Source organism: Aythya marila (assembly GCF_965140915.1).
Source record: "Aythya marila genome assembly, chromosome: 13".
Classification (NCBI taxonomy): domain Eukaryota; kingdom Metazoa; phylum Chordata; class Aves; order Anseriformes; family Anatidae; genus Aythya; species Aythya marila.
The window spans coordinates 9,713,115-9,727,468 of record NC_139054.1 but is presented as its reverse complement, the minus strand read 5'-3'; the positions used below and the strand labels follow the sequence as shown (position 1 = coordinate 9,727,468).

General features: G+C 66.1%; 3 protein-coding genes across 7 annotated transcripts in view; all 3 read right to left on the bottom strand.

The window, feature by feature from the left end:
* Window positions 1–165: 165 nt before the first annotated feature.
* Window positions 166–1,551, bottom strand: LOC309883255 (gap junction alpha-3 protein-like). The gene has a single exon (XM_082771177.1). The coding sequence runs from the start codon at window positions 1,408–1,410 to the stop codon at window positions 388–390; it is 1,023 nt and encodes a 340-aa protein (XP_082627303.1). The 5' UTR covers window positions 1,411–1,551; the 3' UTR covers window positions 166–387.
* A 160-nt stretch (window positions 1,552–1,711) lies between these two features.
* GJB1 (gap junction protein beta 1) lies at window positions 1,712–4,864 on the bottom strand. 2 transcript variants are annotated; one of them, XM_082771178.1, is made up of 2 exons: window positions 4,810–4,864; window positions 1,712–3,118 (listed from the first exon to the last, which is right to left on the bottom strand). In XM_082771178.1, exon 2 carries the CDS (start codon window positions 3,104–3,106, stop codon window positions 2,270–2,272), a length of 837 nt encoding a protein of 278 aa, XP_082627304.1. In that variant the 5' UTR covers window positions 3,107–3,118; window positions 4,810–4,864; the 3' UTR covers window positions 1,712–2,269. The 2 variants fall into 2 exon arrangements, with proteins under 2 accessions (XP_082627304.1, XP_082627305.1); XM_082771179.1 differs by lacking the exon at window positions 4,810–4,864 and adding an exon at window positions 3,857–3,983.
* A 3,249-nt stretch (window positions 4,865–8,113) lies between these two features.
* Window positions 8,114–14,354, bottom strand: part of NLGN3 (neuroligin 3) — a 34,928-nt gene continuing 28,687 nt past the window's right edge. For all 4 annotated transcript variants that reach the window (XM_082770897.1, XM_082770896.1, XM_082770898.1 and 1 more), the window contains 2 exons: window positions 11,066–11,855; window positions 8,114–10,632 (listed from right to left, as the gene is read on the bottom strand). In XM_082770897.1, coding sequence (XP_082627023.1) covers window positions 9,795–10,632; window positions 11,066–11,855 — 1,628 coding nt within the window. In that variant the 3' untranslated portion in view covers window positions 8,114–9,794. The remainder of the gene's footprint in view (window positions 10,633–11,065; window positions 11,856–14,354) is intronic.

Genomic DNA, 14,354 nt, shown 5'->3' with positions numbered 1-14,354 from the left:
CTCTCCATCCTGCCCCTGCTGTGCTGCCTGTGCTTCCTCCTGCTCCCTCCACAGCTATGGGGGCACATCCCAGCGTGGTGGTGGTGGCCCTGTCCAGCCCTTGTGGCCACTCGTTGCCCCTGTGGGACAGTCAGAGAACAATGCCGCGGTGCCCACGGGCAGAGCACGAGTCAGACGAGTTGCATTGAGTGTTTATTTGCTCCCCAGGGCTGACGGGCAGGGTGGTGGTGTTCGCCCCTGCCCCAGCCTGGTCCTGCTGCTCCCGGGTCATGCCCAGCTCTTGCATTGGGGTCTGTGCCGTGGGGCTTGGCAGGTCCTGGAGATGGAACCACAACCGTGGCCACCACGGTGGCCTGCACATCGCCCATCCCAACACCCCAGCTGCCCTCACACCGCCAAGTCCCCCACATGCGCCTTCCCATGGGATCCGCTGGCCACCCCCAGCCACACGCCAGCCTTCCCCAGGGGTGCCAGGCCGCGGTGGGGTCCGCTGGCCTCCGCGAGGCTGCCACCACCAGGCAAGGCGACACGGGCACTGCGGGGCTCTGTAGGGCCACCGGGGCCGGGCAGGACTTGGGACCTGGGACGTGGCCCCTGCCGGCACTTGGTGAAGCCCAGGTGGTAGATCTCCACCAGGTTGAGCAGCAGGGACACGCAGGCCACCCCCAGCATGAAGAGGATGAAGATGGTCTTCTCGGTGGGCCGGGAGATGTAGCAGTTGACGGTGTTGGGGCAGGGCCAGCGGCTGCAGGTGTAGAGGGGCTTCAGCTCAAACCCGTACAAGGCGTACTGACCCGCGATGAAGCCCATCTCAAAGAGAGCCTTGAAGACAACGTTGCAGACGTACGTCCTCAGGATGGCCCCCCGCATCTGGACCCGGCCCCGCATGTCCCCCCTGTGGAGCAGGGGCTGCCCGGGGCGCTGCCGCCTGGCCCCGCTGCCAGCCCGTGCCACCGCTCGCTGCTGCGCCTTCTCCTCCAGGTGCACCAGGTGCAGGATGTGTCCCAGGTACACGAGGCTGGGGGTGGAGACGAAGATGATCTGCAGGACCCAGAAGCGGAGGTGGGAGAGGGGGAAGGTGCTGTCGTAGCAGGCGTTCTGGCAGCCGGGCTGCTGCGTGTCGCAGGAGAAGCCGGCCAGCTCGTCGCCCCAGACCCGTTCGGCGGCCGCCCCCAGCACCAGGATGCGGAAGACGAAGAGGACGGTGAGCCACACCTTCCCCACCACCGTGGAGTGCTCCTGGGCGCTCTCCAGCAGCCTCCCCAGCAGGCTCCAGTCCCCCATGGCGCGCGGCGCTGCGCCCTGCAAGACAGCCGCCCTCCAGACACACGGACACCTCCCGGACACCACCCTGCCCCCGGGCGGGCATGCAGGACCCTGAGCTGGGACTGTCCCCACCTCGCGTCCCATGGGACACCCTGACCTGGCTGGGGAGGGCGACGGGAGCAAAGGCTTCCATCAGAAAGCAACCCCCAGCGAGGTGGCCACGGCCACCACGGGGCACGGCGCGGGGACCCCTCACCGTTGCGGGTGCGCGGGGCACAGCCCGGTGCTCCCACGCCGTCGGCTCCTGCGCAGGGGTGCAGGGTGCTGCCAGGCCCCTTCCCAGAGCGCAGTGGGGTGCAGACAGATCCACACGGCTCCGTCTGTCCGTCTGTCCACCCGACAGCGGGCACAGGGTTATCGGGGCGTGATGCAGCTGCGGGCCCCATTGGCTTTCTTTGTGACTGGCAGATGAAGCAGCCACTGGGGGAAATTTTTCCCCTCTATTTTTGGTCCGGGTACCTTTCTAAATATACTTGGGGCTGCAGGGGCTAGTGCTCAATGCCACCAGAGGGTCACTGCTCCCGCACGCGTGCTGCCAGGGATCCATGCAGGGACCACAGGGCCCCAAACCACAGCATCCCCCACCCACCTATGGGGCCAGCCGGCCCCGTGCATGGGGAAGCATCCCCGGAGGTGGGTGGCAGCAGCCTGGCTGCACCCAGACCCTCTCCTCTCCTCTCTGCCTGGCTGGACAGGGGCGGGCACCCCACGCTGGCACCGCAGCCCCCGGCACGTCCCAGCCGGAGCAGAAAGCAGGGAGGCAGCGCCTGAGAACGGAGATTTAATGGCCCGAGCACACAGCAGCGGCTGTGCCCTCCTCGCCGCCCAGGAGGACAGGCACCGGGGGGTGCCGAACTCAGGATGGGGGCGGCGTGGGCTCCCCCCGGGGCTGCGGGGTGGCTGCGGGGTAGGGCCGAGGGCTGCAGCCCCTGCGGCGTGGGCCTTAGCAGGCGGAGCAGCGGTCGCCCTTCTCCTGCAGCCCGGGGTTGCGGCGCAGCATGTCCTTGAGGGAGCCGTCCTGCTCCGTCAGCAGCTGGTTGATCTCGTTCTGCTTGTACTCGGAGAGCTTGTGGCCGTAGAAGGAGCCCTTCCCCGACGAGGGGTTGGAGTTGTGCCGGCTCCGGCGGGCGCAGGCCCGCACCACCAGGTAGACCAGCTCGGCCATGTTGAGCACGATGCAGATGCTGGAGGTGACCAGCATGAAGACGGTGAAGATGGTCTTCTCGGTGGGCCGCGAGATGAAGCAGTCGACGGTGTTGGGGCAGGGGTAGGCCTCGCACTTGACCAGCCGCACCATCTGGTAGCCCGGGTAGATCATGTAGAAGATGTACATGAAGACCGCCTCGAAGAGCAGCCTGAAGACCACGCTGAAGACATACGTCCACCACAGCGAGCCCGCGATGCGGATCTTGTGCTTCTTCACCTCCTCCAGGTGCTTGGCGTCCCCGTGCCCCGTCATCATCAGCAGCTTCTTCTCCTGGTGCTGCTGGTAGGCCACGTGCATGGCCACCAGCAGGGCTGGCGTGGTGACGAGGATGAGCTGCAGGGCCCACAGGCGGATGTGCGAGATGGGGAAGAAGTGGTCGTAGCAGACGCTGTTGCAGCCCGGCTGCTGCGTGTTGCAGGTGAAGGCGGACTTCTCGTCCCCCCAGACGCTCTCAGCCGCCACCACCAGCACCATTATCCTGAAGATGAAGATGACGGAGAGCCAGATGCGCCCGATGGCCGTGGAGTGGCGGTTCACCCCGCTCAGCACCGCGTAGAGGCCGGCCCAGTTCATCGTTCCTCACGCCTGCGGGAGCGAGAAGCGGAGTTAGGGAGGGGGAAGGTCCCCGGGCCGAGAGGGACAGCTCAGGGCAGCGTTTTGCCTGCAGCAGGCAGGAGATCAGCCTCGTGGCTCTGCTGTCCCCGTGCCACCAGCCCCGCTCGGGGTGGCAGCGGGCAGAGCCAGGCAGAGCGGGGCTGGGACGAGGGAGCAGGCAGAAGGCGCTGCGTGCTGCCGGGACAGCAAATTGCCCTGGCTGCCCTGTATCTGCATGGGGGAGGGCTGCCCCGCCACTCCAATCATGGCTGGGGGGCAAAGGGCTCCCAGCTGGCGGCCAAGAGCTGCTGCTGGCTCCGGCTGCGGGGCCTCTCTGCCTCCCCCTGCGAGGGCTGGGGACAGCCCTGTCACCTCTGCCACAGGGCAAACCAGGGGCCCCGCTCCTACCCTGCTGGCTCCAGGATCCCCACCTCCAGCTGCTGCAGAGGATGGGGGCAATTTCACAGACTCCCACCCACACCCAGCAGTGATCTCTGCCCCAGCACCTCCCTGCCCTGCGCTGCCACAGCCCTGGGCACGGTGTCCCCAAGGGCAGCCACGCGTTGCCTCCCTCCTCCGGCACCGTCCCTGCCTGGGGTGACCCTGCACCCCAAGTGCTGGCACCGAGCAGCCCCGGGGGCTGCTCCCCACCTGGGCACGAGGCCAGCCCAAGGCTGGGGACCGGGACCCGCCAGCTGGCCCCAGTGCAAAGGGCCCCACGGCGCCTACCTGCTGGTGAGGAAGGGTCCTCGTGAGCTGCCCCCAAAGGCCCCTCTAAGGTCTCATGTCTCCAGCAGGAGAGCTCTGCTCCGCCTGCCCTCGTCTCTGTCCACCACTGCCCTGCACTGGAAGTCATATGCTGCTTTATAAACTATTTACATACAATGGGGCCTTTATGGGCCCCTGAACAACACACTTTAGCATTCAGATCCAACGCCCTGACTTCCGCCCACCCCAGCCAAACAAAGTGCCTGTGTGCTGCGTTCCCGCTCCCACCTTGCCCCGCGCCGAGCACGGATGTGGACCCACGGCTGCCGGCCGGGGGGGTGCCCACTGCCACGGGCATCGCACGGGCTGGCCGCCACCTGCATGGCTGGGTGCCACCGAGGGGACAGCCAGGACCCTGTGCTGGTGGTGACTGTGGTGAGAGTCCCACCGTGGCCCTGGGGATGGTCACTTCTCTGGATGGCGAGCAGGGAAGAGCCTGCGACACGTGCCAGGACGCAGAGCTGAGCCCAGCCACGTGCCTGTCCGCATGGATGGCACCACAGCCTGGGCTGGGGTTAGGGTCTGGCTGCTCCCCAACGCAGCACTGAGCGTCCGTGGGACCAGTGGGGTTGTGTATGGCCCCTGTGGGCAGCCCCAGGTGGGGAGCAGCCACACACAGCGAAAGCTTCCAGCTCAGGGCCCTGCGGCACTGCTGGCATGGCCGGGGCGAAGGAGGTGGCAGGCAGCAAAGCCACCCTTCATGGCTCCTATCCCGCAGCGCAGGGTGCGAGCACTCAGACCAGGAGCTGTGCAAATCATGGAGGGCAAAGGCCCTGCTCTGCTCCTCACCCTGCTCCCCCCGTCCCACCCTAACTCTGCTCCTGCGCCCCGTGGTGTGACCCCAACATCTCCGCTGGGGTCCCCAGCTGGGGGCTGTGGCGGCCACCCCGGTGCGGTGCCCACCCGGCTCTCACCTCCACGCGGGGCTTGCTCCCAGAAAGGCTCCTGGCGCCGTGTCCTCAGCGCACAGCAAACACCTGGACTTTATACTGACCCGCTGCGCCACCCACCCCCTCCCAAACAGCTCCGTGCTTTCCAGGACCTGCTCCCTGCTGAGCAAACACCACAGGTGTGTCCAGCTCACTCCCACGAGGCCCCCACCCCGCCGCCGCCACTGAGCATCCCTCGAGGGTGTTCCAGGGGCCACCGTGGCACCCTGGGGGAGCTGAAACCCCCCCGTGGGGTCCCCTTGGCTGCACCTTTTGGCTGGGAGCATCCTCCCTGCCACGCGTGCAAGCCAGGCACACGCACCGTGATGCCGTGATGCTGTGACACTGTGGCACCATGTCCCCATCCCGCTCTCCCCACGGGGACACAGCACCCACTCCACACCGTGTGGGGTTGTCGGGGAGAAGGGGGGGCGGTGAGCAGCCAGGTTAGCGGCGTAAAAGTGCAGCCAGGGCAGGCAAACAGCCTGTCAACCATTAACCGGGCTGGCAGCCCCACTCCAAGGTCCCGCCGCCGTGCGGGGAGCGAGGCCACGCGGCGCGCTGGGACGCGGCGACCCCGCGGGGCTGCGGTGGGGCAGCGGGGCTGGGGGAACGGGGTGCGGGGTGCGGGGTGCGGGGTGCGGGGGGGGCTGCCCCGAGCCGCTGCCGCAATCTCGGTCCCCGATAAGCGGCTGAGTCAGCGCGGCTCGGCTCGGCGCCGCCGGGGAGGGAGCGGGCAGGGAGCGGGCAGGGAGGCGGCAGGTGGCGCTGCGGGGCCGGGCCGAGCCGAGCCGAGCCGGGTCCGGGCCGAACCGGGCCAAACTGGGCCAGGTCCGGGCCAGGGGAACCGCGGGGATGGGAGCGCGGCGGGGCCGGAGGCAAGCGGGTGAGGGGGATGCGCAGGGCGCTCAGCTGCTGCCGGGGAGCCCGGCAAAGATGTTAAAAATATAATGAATTAATTAATTAGCAAAGAAAGAATGAGAATAGATCCAAAGAAATAAAAATTGGGGAAGTAAAATGGGGAGGAGGGGCTCGGGGGCGTTGCTGGTCCCAGGGATGCAGTGGGGGCTCTGCAGCTGCTGCCCTTTGCGCCCAGCCTCTGGCCCCTGCTGCTGTTTGTGGTGCAGAAGCCTCGTGCCAAAGCCTGCGGGCAAGGACAGGCTGTACCTGCGGGGACAGGACCATGCACAGCCAGCACTGTCCCCTGCCTCCAGAAAACCGCCCCGTCGGGTGAGTGCCCAGAGCAAAAACGAGCTCGTAGCTAATGACGTTAATCACCAGGTGAGCGTGGCGGCTGCTGTGTGAGGCCATGGGCACGGCGAGCTGACGAGACGGGCTGGGGTGAGCCAACATCCGTGTGGCTCGACGGGGTGACGCGGCGCTGCCGGCAGCCCTGGCACCCCGCTGGGGTCAGAGGTCTCCGAGCCCGGCAGTCCATGCCGAAACGGTGATGCACGAAGCCTCTGACACACGTCGGGTACCAGGAGGAGAAGGGTGCCGCTCCAGAGCCACCTTTGCCCGGGCTGATGGCGACACAGGTGTCCCCGGATGCTGCCCCCTAAGAGACAAATCCCCTTGTCTGCGTCAGCCCTGCCGGGAAGGGCCGGGGCAGCAGGCGAGCACAGAAATGCTTTGTGCTGCCGGAGTGGGGTCAGGGGGGTGCCCTGCTGCATCAGGGCTGTGGGAACCAGGAGCAGGAGCAGGAGCAGGGCAGGGCACTGTCCTAGGGATGCTGCCATGCAGAGCCCTGTGCTCCTGCTGGCTGTGTCTCCTGGAGCAGGCAGGGACCAGACACGGGTCACTCGTATCACTCGTACCTTCCCCGTGCCAGGCTGTCCTTGCGGGTCATTTCCCTTTTGCTTCTCTTTGCCAGCAGCCCTAAACATGTCCCCCGGAGCTGAGGATGTCCCTCATCGCCACACAGATGTTAACCGCAAATACCCTCGGGGACACGGTGTCCCCTGGGCTTTGCCAGGTCTCCAAAGAAACGCTGCTGATGGTCAAGGACACCCGGAGCAGATGGCAGGCTTGGGAGTTCTGCGAAGGCAGTAGCTTAATAGCAGCGTGTCCCCTGTCACCAGCCAGCACGCGGGGTCCTGGCTGGGGGGACAGGCAGGGACAGCGGGCAGTGGGGCTGTGCGAGGATGGGGCGCAGAAGGGCAGGGCAGAAACCACCTCCCCTTCAGGGAGGGGACTGCGGGGTGGGCAGCTGGTGTCACTGGTGCTGGTGCCACCGGTATGGGGGCCACCAGCCCCCGGGCAGGGCTGGCCCCGCTGCTCGAATTGTGGCGAGCGGGCTGCGGCTGGAGCTGTGCTGCAGAGCACTGCCATTTCCATGGCAACCCATCCCCCGTGGACCGATGTGGGTTTCCATCCCGCTGTGGGTTCCCATCCCCGTTCCTCTTGCAGCTGGATACCCGGGCAGTGCGAGGGAGTGCCCTGGGTGTGTCCGACCGGAGGGGATGCTCTTGGGGCAGTGCTGGATGGGACAGTGGGGTCAGGGATTGGGCTGCAGGCTGGGCAGCCAACCCCATCCCCGACCCCGAGTCTGTGGGAACACCGCTGCTTCCAGCGAGCAACAGTCCTGGGGGAGGCACAGCCCCGGGCCCCTCTGGGTGCCCCTGCATCACGCAGCGGGGCCCGGCACGCTGCCTGCCTTCCCACCTCCATCCTCCCCTTGGCGAGGGGTCTGCTGCCCCCATCCCATGCTCCCTGCCTTGTGCCGGATTTTGGGACAAGGCCACCCCCAGGTGAGGCACAGCACCCCGCACAGCACCCAGGAAGCACCCGCCTATCCCCAGCCCCCCCCCCCCGGCCCCAGCCCTCGGCCCTGGCTCTGCTGTGTGCGCGCTGCCTGGAGGCGATTCAGGCCCCATGCCTGGTTTCCATGGCAACCCCAGCTGAAATTACATTAAAAAGAAATGAAACCAGCAGCTTTTCTGGTTGGCAAGCAGGGGGAGGGGAGGAGAGCGGGGCTGGGCAGGGCAGGGGGCTCGGAGGGAGGGGACCCGCGGTGCCAATGGGGTGGATGAGGTCCTGTGCAGGACCCCGGTGACGTGGGGACCCCCAACCATGTCCCCAAACGCTGGTAATCCTGGGGGCAGGGTGCACGCACCCAACCTGGGGTGGGTGCTGGGAGCCTGGGGACCTCCTGGCTGGGGTGGCCCCGTGCTGCACCCCTCAACCCCTCTCAGGCTGCACCCAGCCTCTGCCCCTGGCACGCTCCAAGGAGAGGCGAGACACACCGCTATTAAAAATATCACTTCTGTTTTATTTGGAATTTGTTACTCTGCGCGGGTGACAGGGTATAAATACATTCTCCAACGAGCATCCTCACCCCCCAAGCCGGGGCGGGCTGCGGGGCCACGCGGGGCCAGGCGGCACCGGTGCGTCACGGCCGCCAGCACGGGCAGCGTCTGCCAGCCGGACCGGCTCGCACAGGGCGAGGGATGGCGGCCCCACAAGGACACAGGAGATGCCCCCCAGCTGCCAGACCCGTCCCCCTCCTCCTGCTTCCCCACACCCAAGGTGCCAGGGACCGTGCTGGCGGCTGACACACTCCCTGCCCTCACTGGGATGCCCCGGGTGGGCTGCCGGGCAGCTCCTTCTCCGTGCCCAGCTGCTCTGGAGCCCCCACCAGCCCTGCGGGTGCCCCAGCCCCGGGATGGGTGCCCTGTCCCCACGCAGGCTGCATCACCCCCCGGGGCCCCGCTGCGAGCACATCCAGGTGCCGGGAGGCAGAAAGCACCCTCGGTGCAGCCGGCTCGCCCTCCGAGCTGCCGGCCCGCTGCAATCCACAGCTGGGGCAGGAATTGCAGCACGGCCCCGGCAGCGGGCACGAGGGGGTGGCAGGGTGGGAAGCAGACGGGGAGCAGGGCAGGGAGGCCGTGGGGAGCACCGGGTGCTGCCCTGGGTGGCTGCGCTTCAGCCGTGGGCGCCCCCGGTGGGTGACACCCAGGAGGGGCTGGGGGTGGCACTGGACAGTGCTGGCAGCGGGGTGGGATGGGTCAAAGGGGGCCGTGGGGTGCTCGCGGCCAGGCCCTGGAGTAGGCTATTTGGCTGAGATCCGTGGGCACGGGTGACAGAAGAGGGAGAATATCAAAAATACAAAAGAGCACGGCCTCGCGGCGCGGGAGGCAGGGCCCTGCCTGGCGCCCGCCGGCCCCGTGCGGGCAGTGGGGCCGCGGGGCCGCGTTGGGGCCGGCACCGTGCACACACGCTGGGGTTCTTCTAACTGGCTTTTTATTTTATATCAAGAACACTTGGTTTAAAATCTTTACAAAGGACAAAACGCGGAGACTCCGTTAGTGTGTAAAGAACTAAAGATCTGCTTAAAAAACGTCTCTGCAAAGAGAAACGACTGACACAAAAGAGGTTCTCTGCAGCGCAAAGAGGGGCAGAGGTGCCAAGTCCCCAGCTCGGGGCCAGCTCCCCGGCTCCCAGCGCCCCGGCACCGGCCCCAGCGCCCGCACCCAGCACGAGGCCAGGCCCCGGGCCCCTGCTCGCTGCCTCTGCCTATAGCACCATGGCCCAGGGCCGCTGCTCGGAGCCGTATCCACAGCGCTCCAGATGCCAAACCTCCCGGGGAGCCCCGGCACCGGCCGAGGGGGATGCCCGGCACCACTGCGCACCCATCCCGGGGTGCTCGGCGGGCGCTGGGGACACCGTGTCCCCACGGGGAGGCACAGCCCCGGCACAAGGAGCCCTGTGGCTGCTGTCGGCTGGACCGGAGGGGCCCTCCTGCCGGGAGCCGGGAGAGTCGAAGCACTTCTCAAGAGTTAGAAAGGAACGAAAGAAAGCGCCGAGGGGAGCGGGACGGCCAGCGGCGTTGGGTCCCACAGGTCCGGGCTTGGTGCCGCACCGTCCGTGTGCGCTGCCCGTCCGTCTGGGGCGCCCGCCGGTCCCTCTGCCAGTGTCTGCTGCGTGCGTGTGCGTGCGTGCGTGCGTGGGTGTGCGCCGGCCGCGGGCGGCTATACCCTGGTGGTGGAGTGTGAGTGCGGGAGCCCCGTGCTGTTGAAGCCGGCGGCGAAGGTGTTGTAGGGGTGCAGGGTCTGCAGCCCCACCAGCGAGTTGGGGATCATGGTGATGGTGTTGGGGGTCATGAGCGGGATGTCATCCGGGGACCGGCGCAGCGTCAGCGTGTAGTCGGGCAGGGCAGCGAGGCGCAGGGCGTCGTGGGGCGGCACGGCCTCGCACTCGTGGTGCGCCTGGCTCGCCTGCAGCGACGGCATCTCCTCGTCGGGCGCGTGGGCGATGTCGTTGGCGGCGCCGCGCTGGGGACTGGGCTGCCGGTGCGTGTCCTGCCGCCGCTTGTCCTTGCGGTAGTAGAGGGCGGCGAAGGCCAGCACGTTGAGGAAGAGGAGGGATGCGCCCACGGCGATGGTGACACTCAGCTCGGTGGAGTAGTCGCGGGGGCTCTCGAGCAGGGTGCCCGCCTCCTGCTCCGGGCTCCACTTCTCCTTCCCGTTCTCGCTGTTGTAGGCGGGTGAGATGGCGGGGCGCTTGGTGGTCCAGATCTTGCCGTTGGGCCGGCGGGTGATGTGGGAGTTCTGCGTGGTGTCGGGCGGCGGCACTTTGGTGGTGGTGGAGGTGTAGTGGAACATGTCGTGCAGGTTGTACAGGTGGGGGACCAGGTGCTTCCAGAAAGCCACCTTGGTGGCCCGGTAGTGGTCGCGCACCCGTGGCTTCAGCCCGATGTGCAGGTACAGCTGGTCGCGGGGGTTGTACTTGGACCAGGCCACTTCCTCAAAGCGGTTGGCCTTGGTGTGGATGAACTTGGTGTCCTGGGGGACGGGCTTGTTGGGGTCCCTGCAAGACACAGGCAAAACAGAGCTAGCGCCAGGGAGAGCCGAAGTGTTCAGGAGGGAGAGCTGGATAAACCTCTGGATAAACAGAGGAGGGCACAGATGGGCACCACCCCACGCCCTGAGTCAAGCCTGACCTGTGATAACCGCAGCCAAAGTGGCTCCCACACCCCTGTGCTTGGCTGTGGCCAGAGCCTGTCCTCAGCTGGCCACAGCCCGTGCCATGCCGCGAGCAGCCCTGCCCTGGGTGGGAGCACAGGGAGCCAGGTCCTTGGCTCTCAGCTTCTCGCTGTGTGGCTGATGACCCCAGCTAGGGCACAGCACATAGACCTCTGGGCACAGGAGGCTCAGCGTACCACACCAGGCATCCTATCCCACCACCCCCTCGCCCCAAATGCAGCCCCGCAGCGAGACACTGCTCCCCAGGCCCTGCTCACCCCGTCTTGGCAAAGTTGGTCCAGTAGGTCATCACCACGGCGCTGAGCATGACGTCGTTCTTGGAGAAGTTGCAGGGAAAGAGGTCTGTGGGGCCGATCATGGGGATCCCGAACACGTAAGGCACCTCATCCCCGTGGGCCGCGTCGGACCACGCGGGCTTCATCAGGCTCTGGCAGTGGTGGTAGAAGGCGTAGAAGTAGGTGGGGGAGCCGTAGCGGGCGTGCAGGTCGGCCGTCACCACCGACGGCTCTACCCACTGGTGGTCGGTGAAGAGGGCCACCAAGGTCTTGCGGCGTGTCTCGGGGTTGTCCCGGTCGGCCCAGTCCGTGTACATGAACTTGATGGTCTCCCGCAAGGTGTCCTTGCCCTCGGGGTAGCCGTACAGGTTGTCTACAAAGTTGGAGACCGAGTAGTCAAAGTCGCTGCCCGACACGCCGTCCTCGGGGTCCACCACGCCCTCCACGAACTTCAGCCCCTCGCCCTGGTTGACACCCAGCATGATATCGTAATTGAGGAACTCGCCCTGCTCCATCAGGATCTCTGGGTCGTCCGGGATCACGTCACCGTCGATGACCGGCCCAAAGGCCACGTGGTAGCGTGCCGGCTGGATGTCTTGCTCCACCAGCTCCTTGGCACTCTTCTGCCGCAGGCAGTCCACCATGTCCACCGTGTCCAGCACGTTGCAGCCCACCTTGTCGGCCAGCATGCTGGTGTACTTCACGGGCTGGTAGTTCACTGCCCAGCTGGAGAGCGCGGAGCCGCTCTGGATGATGGCTCTCTGGAAGAGACCTGCAAGAGAAGCGAGGAGCGGAGGAAGCTTGCAGCGGGGAGAGCCCGGAGCTGCCCCAGTACCCCACGGCTGCAGTGCAGGATGAGGTGTGGAGGAGGCACCGGTGCCCTCAGGCTCCTGCAAGGACCCCAATCTCCAGAGCATGCACCATATCAACCCGTGCCGTGTTCCCTGTGGTGCTGGGCTGGCACAGGGCCTCAGCTCAGGGACGCCACACACCCCCAGGATCCCACGGCCGGCGTTTCATGGGGAAGGCCTGGCAGCAGCGGGAGGGTTAACGCCTGCTCGGGGACACTTAACCCTGCGTGTCCCACCCGCCGCTTTGTCAGGGCCCCCCTCGCCCCCCTCCCCGCCACTTCCTGCCCAGCTGGGGCTGCTCGGTGCCAATCCGGCCCTGCGGGAGCACGCTGCCAGACGCACAAAGAGGGCCTTTCTGCCACCGGGAACACAGAGGGAGTGGACTTTCGCCCTGGAAAGCGGGGCCACAAAGGCCCTGGCCCAGGCGGAGGAATGCGTGGCTGGGCTCCAGCCCCATGTCAATGGCGCTTGTGCTCGGAATACAAAGGGCTGCGAGGAAGCGGAGCCTCCGGGGCGGTGAAAGCGGCCGGGCTCGGGGTGCACCCTGGGGTCTCTGCTCTCCGGCCGGCCCTCTCCCGCGGCCCCGCGCGCTGCTGCGCCTGGCCGGACTCTGGCGTTTGATTGCTGCCAGGGACTGTTTCGTGCACGGTGCAGGGAGCAGCACGGCGGCATCGCTGCATGCAGAGGCCACCGGGCTGAGCCCACTGAGTGCTGCGAGAGTGGTGGTCACACACCTGAGCCCGTGCGGCTCTGATGGGAGCGTGCCCCCGCCTGCAGCAGCAGTGTTCGGAGGATCCTGGCTACCAGCCACAGTGCCCCTAGCTCTGTCTGCACGCACTGTCCTCGCTCTGCCAAGTACCTGACGTACAGTCCCACGCGCTGGGACAAAGAGAAGTCACAAGCTCTGTTTGTCACCTCCCGGTGCCCTAGAAAGCAGTGCCCAGCCCACAGGCATAGCGGGCAGAGCACTGCCCGTTCCCCTCCGAGGTGAGCATCCCCAGGCACCCTGGCAGGGCCGGCCGGGAAGAGGAGCAGCCCCTGGCCCCTTGGCGAGGAACCCACCTGCCTGCGCGCGCCGGGGCTGGCAGGGGAGCCGCGGGTCTCCCCGGCAGCCAGACACAGCGTGCGCGGCACCAGCCTCCCGTGTCTGCCTCTCGCCGCGCCTGGCAGAGCAGGCACAAATTAGCAGCTTCATTAATAGCTCTTGATCACTACGAGTTTTATTTTGATCCGATAAAAACAAACCCGCCTGGTCTACAGGCTGTGTCTCGGCGTGCCTCCCCTGCCGCGCTGCGGAGCTGGCTGCCGGCCCCATCCCCGGGGAGATGGGTGCTTTGGAGCAGGTCTGGGTGAGGGCGTCCTGTGTACGTGTGTTCTGACACCATAGCCTAATGGGGCAGCAAGAGACACAGCACCCAGACACAGGGTTTAGTGGCAGAAAGCCTGGTGTGACCCAAAAAGTGCTGTACTGGGCTCTCCAGCTGCGGATGGAAAGCCAGGGAGCATCTGCAGCCACTCAGGGGGCAAAGAATGGAGGCTCCAACCCACCCCAGCCTCAAATCGTGCTGCCGGGTACAGCAGCGCACCCAGTTGTGCTCAGGAGACACCAGGGGCAGCAGGAGGACAGAGGGCTGCCGAGAGCTGAGGCGCTGACTTCAGGCACTGGGCACTCAGGTAGGAGCAGGGACTGACTGTGGGTGTCCCGAGAGCCCAGGGTGGCAGGGAGAGCAGCTTACCCAGAGCAAATGCGTCCTCCATATATGTTGCTTGGGCCAGACCACTCTTTACCTTCCCTTTACTTTTTACCCACACTTTGCCTTCCTTGTTTCCAAGCTTTCTCTACACTTGGGCTTTAGCATTTTGCTTTGCCCTGCATTACTCCAGGCTGGCAGGGTGCAGGTGATGGTGTCGGCAGAGCAAGCAGGCTTTGGGGCAGCCTGGCCCTGAATTCCCCAGATCCTGGACCAGGACCGGCCCGGCAGGACCAGGCAGCACGGTACGCTTTGCCCCTCTCCACGTTCAGCCTGAAGTTTCTGAAGGTTTTTCTGCACGCAGTGTTCCCAGGCTCCCCAGCAGGGCTGCAGCTCTTCTCAGTATTGTAATTTTTCATATTTGCCTGGGTTTCTGTGGGGCAGATTCAGGGCAGTGCCCACTGCCCCAGCGTGGCCTGTGCCCCTTCTCCCCTGCACCACGCACAGGGATGGGGCACTGCCTGAGCTCAGTGCCTGTGCCCCATATAACCCCCTGTGACCATGCTCACTGTGCTCCCTGGCAGCCTGGTGCCCTGTGGACCATGCTCAACTCAGGTTTTCCTCCTGCTGTTTCCTTCGGGAAGTTTAGGCAGAACAGCTCTGCTCTGATTGCTGAAAATCTTTTTTTTTTTTTTTTCCAATTTTCAATGTAAATTTATTCACAGGTGG

Excerpts from the sequence above, each read along its gene's own strand:
- LOC309883255 (XM_082771177.1), bottom strand. The coding sequence starts at position 1,410 with ATGGGACGCGAGGTGGGGACAGTCCCAGCTCAGGGTCCTGCATGCCCG.
- GJB1 (XM_082771178.1), bottom strand. The coding sequence starts at position 3,106 with ATGAACTGGGCCGGCCTCTACGCGGTGCTGAGCGGGGTGAACCGCCAC.